This window comes from Arvicanthis niloticus, chromosome 1 (assembly GCF_011762505.2).
Source record: "Arvicanthis niloticus isolate mArvNil1 chromosome 1, mArvNil1.pat.X, whole genome shotgun sequence".
Taxonomy (NCBI): domain Eukaryota; kingdom Metazoa; phylum Chordata; class Mammalia; order Rodentia; family Muridae; genus Arvicanthis; species Arvicanthis niloticus.
Window position 1 is genome coordinate 149,036,239 of NC_047658.1, and position 7,994 is coordinate 149,044,232.

Here is a 7,994-nt window from a genome sequence, read left to right on the forward strand (position 1 = left end):
TGTGTCCACTATGCTTTGGTGATAGCAGGTGGCTTTCGGACTCTCAGCTGCACCGGCCAGATAACCAGTGAGTGAGAGCATCATGGCAGGGGTTAGAGTATCAGAAGGGAACCCACCTAATTTACCTTAATGACGATAATAAGGCAGTTCTGTTTTCTGATGCATTGTTTATCCAAAGGTTTCTTATAGAAGATAGAAAAATGAAAGGATTGTCCTTGCTTTTGTAGATGGTAAATAACAGAACTGGATCAAAGAATATGCAGTATCCTTGTATTGGTTATCTCTGAAGAAAGTGACTCTTGGATGCTAACTACAGTTATCTCAGAAGGTGAATAAAGGAGCCTGGGGATGTAGCTCAGTTGTCAAGCATTTGCTTAGCATGCCCTAAGGCCTTGGGTTCAGTTCCAGCACTGAACAAAAGCAAACAAAAAGGATGAGTGGAGGGTAATGATAGAGGTATCTGAGGACTTGCTGACTCCTTTTGCTGTACACCATGCCTTCCTTATAAGTGTAAATCTTCTGTATGTACAAAGACTGCTGCTGTTGCTTTGCTTGGATAAGACCATCTGAGTGCTGTCTCATCTCGGCAGGCTCATCAGTGTGCTGCTTCTCTTGAACTGTTTGTTTTAAATGCTTTGCTATCCAAAAGACATTTCTGTGGTGCAGTTTCAAACTGAGACTGTTGACTGAGTGACTTTTGTTTGTTTTTGAAACAGTTAACTTTATTGTCCTGAATGGTTTAGAGTTTACCATGTAGTCTTGGTTGCCTTTGAACTTATGGTAGGCCTAATCAGATTCTGGGATGCTGGGATTATAGATCCGTGCCATCATTCTCTGTTGCTTTTTAAAATGAAAAGTATTTCATTGTTTGTTTGTTTATCTGAGGTGATTGTTTACCTGTGCTGAACTTAAACTTGTAATCATTCTGCCTCAGCTTCTGAGCTCCTCTGGTAACTGGAGTTCAAGAGGCTTTTGGTTGTAATTAAGAGACCAACTGGGTAGGTTCTTTCTATATATTAGTGCTTGGATTACAGAAGACTATTCTATCATTCTAGATCACAGCTCTTCTGTGTCTGAGAAAATGAAGATGGGAATTTCTTTTACTGGCATCCTTTTGAATTAAGCAATCTCATGGAGTTGTATGGAGTCTAGATTCTCACTTAAATGTGTTTGTTCCTCTTTTTAAAACTTAGAGTCCAGGGATGACTGTATGCACTAAGCAAAGCTCAAAACAGGGACTTTAGATTCGTTAAGCAATGGCTTTTCCTGCACTCTGCCACTGCTCTCTGTCCCTTTCTGTCTATGTGGTATTAGGATTAGATGCAGGGCCAGTGCAAGGCAAGCCCTCTGTCACTAAGCCGTACCCTGCTGCTCCTGCTGCTGCTGCTCCTGCTGCTGCTGCTGCTGCTGCTGCTGCTGCTCTTGTTTTATTTCTAACACTTTCTAGTATAAGACATTGATGAAAGGGTTGCATTGATGAAGGCACTGGAAGGAGACTCCCAAGTAGAAATTCTGATGGTGGTGTCTTCATACCTCTAATTCCAGACACTGTCTTCAGTTTCTAGCTGGCCCCATGAACTTAAATAACAGTCAGAGGTTACTACCTAGGAAAATGAGAAGGGGGATTTGAATGTAGGCTTTTCTAATTAAAACTCATTTTTTTCCCTACCCTTTTGAAAGGTTTGGGGGATAATTGCCATTTCCCCCCCTCGGGGAAAATATTACTTTTATAAATAAACTTTCGACGTCCCCAGAGAATGCACTATAATAGGCTTCTTTTAGTTACAGATACCAAAGTTAGCTAGCAGCTTTAACTGACAGAAAATTTTTTCTTTTGTTTGATATAAATCTGTATGATGGTTTAAACCTGTTTCTCCTTTTTTCCTTAGTAGGAATTGAGAACATCTGGACATCATTCTTTACTATCAGCTCTTTACTGTAATGACCAAGGGCAGATCACTAAGGAAATAAGAAACCTGGGCTGTAGTAGAGCTGTTGCCATTTAACTAGCTGTGTGGCTTTGAGATCTGACCACTCTTTCTGTCCACTTTTCAGCTAGTAATGCTTGTCCTACCTAACCATCGAGAGGTTTTGAGTACAACATAATTTAATGTTGAAAAGGTGCTTTACAAATTCAAGATATTGTTTTGTTTTCTATGTTGTAATATGACATAAGTATTGACAAGAGTATATTATGTATTGCTGCTCTTCCGTTACACGTAACAGATGGTCCTGATCAGTCATGGCTTCTCCCTTGGCAGGTACTGACATGCCCGTTGCCAGCTGATCAGAATTAGCATGGACTGAAATCTATACCCTATTCTGTTATAGATCCTTTCATTAATTATGTAATAGTCTAACCCTTCTTTGTCCTCCATGAAGAATTCTATTGACTGCCAGGTTATTGAGGACAAAAAAGATACATAACATGCACTCATTGTCTCTGTACATGAATGATATTGATTACTTTGGTTTTTCTTCATAAACGTTGGTATTTTACTCTGAACTTTCTCCACCCTGCCCCTGAAAAAGCTGAACATCCTAGTCATTTGAGCTTCTCTGATAGAGCTTTCTATCCTACTTGGATTCTCTTGACCTTTTAGTGGAACAGCTTATACCTTAGTCCTTTAAGGGAGAGTCACTAAAGCTGAAAGAGTTGGGGAGAAGGAAGTGCCAGGTCACTGAAAGCGCATCACACTGTGTGTATCAAGAGATAAAAACCTTTAGTGCATTGTTCTTGAGCATGGGCAGAGTCTCTTTTGGTCCAGGAGAGTTCGCAACAGATGAGAGCTGTACTGACAGTGAGAAGTGGAGCACAGAGCATCCGTGAGTGCTCTGGATTGTATGTAATCAGGTGTTTTCAGCCAGTGATTCACACTGAATGATGAAACCACATAAGTAAAGGACTCAATGCAGGAATATCTGGGACATTTTCCTGTGTTCTCTATTCCAAATTCCAAATATTTGATTGCTGACTAAAATTAGAAAGTGTGTCATTGCTTCTCAGAATAAGCTGCTCTCTCATCTTCAAAGTCTGCTATAATTTTATTTTATAATTTCATTTCATTCTTAGGAGTAGGTGATTAATTGGCTGGTTCTAAAAGGCCAGCATTTGGTTCATAGGTCTTAAAGCAGAGGAAGTAAATAATTTAATCATTTAGTTTGATTAATTAAATCACAGCAAACTTAGAGTCATCTCTGGACAATATTTGCTCTTTTGTAGTAAAACAGATTTACCCATGGTACCTAACTCTGGGAAACCTTCTTATACATTCCATTATTCTGTAGTGCTGTATTACTGACCGTAATCAGATTTTCAGGGTATTCTCATGTTTTTTCCCTGCCTATTACCTGAAATTCACTTCATTTATAACCATACAAATATGTGAAATTTTTTTTTGCAGAGATGTAATAGTTTGCGCTCTCTCTCGCTCTCTCTCTCTCTCATTCTCTCTCTCTCTCTCTCTCTCTGGTTGCTTCTAAATCAGAGGCAAAAATGTCAACACTAGGACTAACTGACCACTTCAAGTGTTGCTAAAATAAACAGCACATGGTTTCTTGTGCTTATACATTGCAGATCATTCTCCAGTTAAATGGGTCCTGATGAGATCTAGATTGCATTTCCCTAGAACACTGATGAGCATATAAATACTTGATAAACTTTGTCTAAAGCCTTGCTACAATTAAGAGTTTGCTTATACTACTCCCTTCTCTTGATCTACCAAGTCTGTCAGGGAATAAAGGAAGGCAATTAAATTTGTCCAGGCTTGTTCTTCACAAAGCTTGCTAATTATTACTCTGTAGGTGGCGACAAGTGGGCTTTGTGATCATTTTTTAAGTGCCCAAGTAAATTTTGAAAGTCTTTAATTTGCAGCCCTTCTCTTTCCTTCCCTTTTCTTGTCAAATAAAGCATGACCCCAGAGTGTTCCCTTCTCGGTTTCAGCACCTCTCTTCCCTCAGTGAGAAGCAGAAGCAGCTGAAGCTCCCTGACTGGAGCTCAGTCAGCTCACTCAATAGGCATTTCTGTTTCTGCTTTCACACTGGGAGTGGATGTCTTCAGGGCACTTGATGGAAGTGCTTCGGGTTAGCCATTCCCTTCTAATGTTCTGTTCTCTTCTGCTCCCTTGTCCTACCGCTGCAGTGGGCTGTTTGCTCGCTTTACTTTTTTATGTTTAATGGAGGTGATGTTAATGACAGCTTTTTTTCATGCAGCCAGTCATGTAATATCTCCTTTTGATAAAGGGACATGTTTCTTTCAGTTAATTTTTTCACATGCTTTTCCTTTTCTTTTGATATTTTCAGATGCCAGCATAGTGGGAAGTATGCCACTTAAAAATAACAACTGGGTTTCAGCTTCAGTTCTTCCTGATAATTGAGCCTTAGCAAGTCATGCAAGTTCCCTATCTCAGAGGGGATCACTTAAAAGACCCATTTGACCCATATTCTCTGTGTTTCATATGCTTCATATTTTCACTATTTCTTTGTGCTTCTCAATTGTTTTCGTGTTTTACCGCCAGAATTTACATATACATGCAGACACACACATGCCCAGGCAAGAGTTAGGAGTTAGGGGACTTTTGTTAGCAAGCATTTAACACTAGACATATTTCAAGATTGACTTTACAGAGATGCTATATTATATGTTTTATAATACCAAAAGCAAACACATTAACACTGATTTTTCTTAAGCAAAGTATGTAACAAGTCACATTAAGTAAACAGTACAGAGACCAAACAGCCTCATGTTGGGTTAGATTTGATTCCAAAAATGAATTTTGACCCAAACTTTAAGAACAAAAACTTTATTTTCTGAAGTGTTTTGATTTTAGACCTGTGAATTATAGGTCGGTCATATTTTTCTGTTGTTTATGGATAATCTTTCTGATTTATTTCCCATCTTAATGAAAATTTTAAATTCTAGTAAATAAATTTTCTGATTCTTTTGTTTTTCCTTAGGATTCACAACCAGTTTTTTATTTATTTCACCCATGGCTGCTTTGCATTTAAATCTTCCCTAACTTGCCTCTTTTTAAGACTCAGAACCAGGCTACTTCCTAGGAAATCCTGGCAGACTTTGGATAAGTCCATTATCCTTGGCATTGCTCATGGAGAACCTCGGCCAACCCAAGCCTGCCTGCTCTGCAGCTGAATCCTTAGGCGTAGTATTAATCAGACTTCACTTTGTGATTTGTTGATCCTCAGTTTTGCCTTGTGTAACTTTGTTGCTATATTCAGATGATGCCACAAGATGGTGCCCAAATAGCAAGGAATTTCTCTCTCACACCCAGCCAGCTTCCTTCCCCTTAAAGTGCAGTCAAGTGTACTTCAGATTTTGTAAGTGATTTTCATGATTTAGAAGATAGGTTGAGATAGCAAGTGTTAATTCTAAACTCACCTTGATTTCTGTAATCCACGTAGTTCATGACTTGAGAAGACTCTTTTATAGACACTGCCAGTCTGTAACAAGAACTCTTAAAAAGAAACATTTAAGGCTTATAATATGTATTTTCTGGTATTAGGGTGAATGAATGGCTGTTAGCTATAAAGTTAGAACTGGTATTGTGCACAAAAGAAACTATCTGAAGCACACAGCTGTTATACTGGGAGACTCAGTTACCCAGACACCTGGAGCTCGTGGGCTAAAGTGGTCTTCCTGCTTTAGTTTTTCAGGTGTCTAGGCCTACAAACATGTACCACTGTTCTCAGCTAGTATATATATACTTTTTAGTGAAAATGAAAAACAAAGTTTCTATATTAAAAATAATTAAAGGTGAGTTGCACAACTTGTGTATTTTTGTCTTAAAAATTAGTCACTCTTTTTCCTCCATTTTATATTATGGTTATTTTTTTTTTCTTTCTGGAATAGACTCTAGAACAGTGGTTTTCAAGCTGTGGGTTGACCCTTTTGTGGGCCAAACAACCCTTTCACAGGGGTTACCCAAGACCATTGGAAACCACAGATATTTGCATTGCAATTTATAACAGTAGCTAAATTACAGTTATAAAGTAGCATGGATATAATTTTATGATTGAGGGATATCACAATGTGAGAACTGTATTAAAGGGGTGCAACATTAGGAAGGTTGAGAACCACTGCTCTACAACATTTTTGGTTCAGTTTGTTTTTAATGTGTGGAGCCCTGAGTTTTATCCTAGGCATGACAAAAAAGAAAAGGGAGAGAGGTAGAGAAGGAAAAATAAAACCAAGAGTAGTATCAATTCTTTAAAGCACTTGGAAAGCTAAAAAGATGTTAACCTTTGGGATCAGGTGAAAAGTGATCATGAGTGATGTTTGTCTTGTAATTTGATTAAAGGAGACTCACTGGCTGTGTAACATATATCATTGTATTATTAACATTGGCCTTTATTTACAGAGAGAAAACGGTTGGAAGCCAAGCAACGGGAAGACATCTGGGAAGGCAGAGACCAATCTGTGGTTTGAACGTCACTTACTCAAAGAAATGAATCCATGAATTAGGAAGTGTTTGATATTCTTGAGACAAGAGGATCTTTCCAGAGCTGTGCACGTGCAGATGAGCGTGTTAAAGAGAATGTGAACAAGACAGAAGACTAAGAGAACAAAGAGTCCGGTCCTCACTCTTGAATTCAGACCTGTCCACTGTGGTAGAGATGTTAAAAGGAACTGTCATGTAGAAAGGAAAATGGAAGACTTGGCTGCTAAGAGTCCTGAGTAGAGCAGGTCGTGTTAGTGTAGGTCATACCTCCAGGAAATCTGAAGCAAATGTAAAGCAAAACAGAGGATTCAAGCCTGCAGTGACAGGAGTCGGAGGTCCATGGCAGGGTGTTCCTTAGTACTTCAGAGTTGAGAGCTGCAGGATGAGGGGAGTGGAAGCAGCTCACAGACATGAGTTCCTGGTGCACTCAGCTCGTACAGAGGCTACACTGCCTGCCTCAGAACTGCAAAGCCACTGAACCACGGCACATCGTGGGTATTTGGACTCCTGAGTTTGTACTAAGCTTGGTACCTGGTACTGCTCCATCTGCACAGCAGCTAGGGGTCTGCTACCTTCCTTGTGAAAACCAGTCCTAGAGAATTGAGTACCAGCTCCATTTTAATCAGTAATATGTTGTGAGAGGGAGAAATTAAAGGCTATTTTATAACATAAGTCATTATGGTGTTTATAAATCTTGACCCCCACCCCAAAACCAACATCAGAAGAAGAAAACAGAAAAACCTGTAGATGAGTTCTTTAGTCTTCATGATGATGTGCCTGTTTAAACAGGTGCTAACTTTTATCAGCCCATTGAGTATAGTCCCTAAATGACCATTCTGGCAGTTCTGTGTGGCAGCTTCTCTTGCCTTCATCTTCTCATGCATTTTCCCTCCAACTTCTTGCATTTTTCCATAGCTGTCAAATCTGACACCCTACAGGAAACATCTGGCACACAGTATGTTCTTGGTACGATCTTAGCCTGTGCCAAAGGGGCTTGGCAAGCAGCACCAGACCATCCAGCACAGTGATGAACGCCTCTAGGCAGTGAACAGTTTCCAAAAGGACATAGGCAGGTTAGAGCCTCCAACCCAGGCCTTTTCTGCCTCGAGTCTGCCTTCTTGGTGGTTTTTGGAAAGTAGTTCTGTGCTGAAGGAACGGTAGTGCTAGTTTTTAAGGTTCCTGCTGAAGTGGCAGGAACTGGTGTCACATTGTGTTTTCAACTAGGGCAGGAGCTTCTTTTTATACCCATGACAATGATGGATTATTAGCTTTGTCTAGAGCATGGTAGAATGGGGCTCTTCAAATATCCCTTGATGACCCTGGCCTTGGATCTGAGTCCTGACCTGTCCCTGTTGCTAGTCCCATCTGGAGCTCTGTCACAATTCTTCAGCATTGTTTCTTCATTCCAGTCTGCTTTTCCAGAGGCCCTGTACAGTGCCACCATTCCAGATGTGAGGAAATACATTGTTTTCTTGATCCTCTGTTTCTGCTTATGTCTTTGGCTTCCACTTGTAGGGCCTGTGCTCTGTTTTTACAGAA

At 39.9% G+C, this 7,994-nt stretch overlaps 1 protein-coding gene across 3 annotated transcripts in view; it reads left to right on the forward strand.

Moving 5' to 3' along the window:
* The window catches only part of R3hcc1l (R3H domain and coiled-coil containing 1 like), a 72,658-nt gene extending 65,531 nt beyond the window's left edge, over positions 1-7,127 (forward strand). For all 3 annotated transcript variants that reach the window (XM_034504230.2, XM_076921545.1, XM_076921559.1), the window contains one exon: positions 6,375-7,127. In XM_034504230.2, the coding sequence (XP_034360121.1) occupies positions 6,375-6,442 (68 nt within the window). In that variant the 3' untranslated portion in view covers positions 6,443-7,127. The remainder of the gene's footprint in view (positions 1-6,374) is intronic.
* The last annotated feature ends 867 nt before the right edge of the window (positions 7,128-7,994 follow it).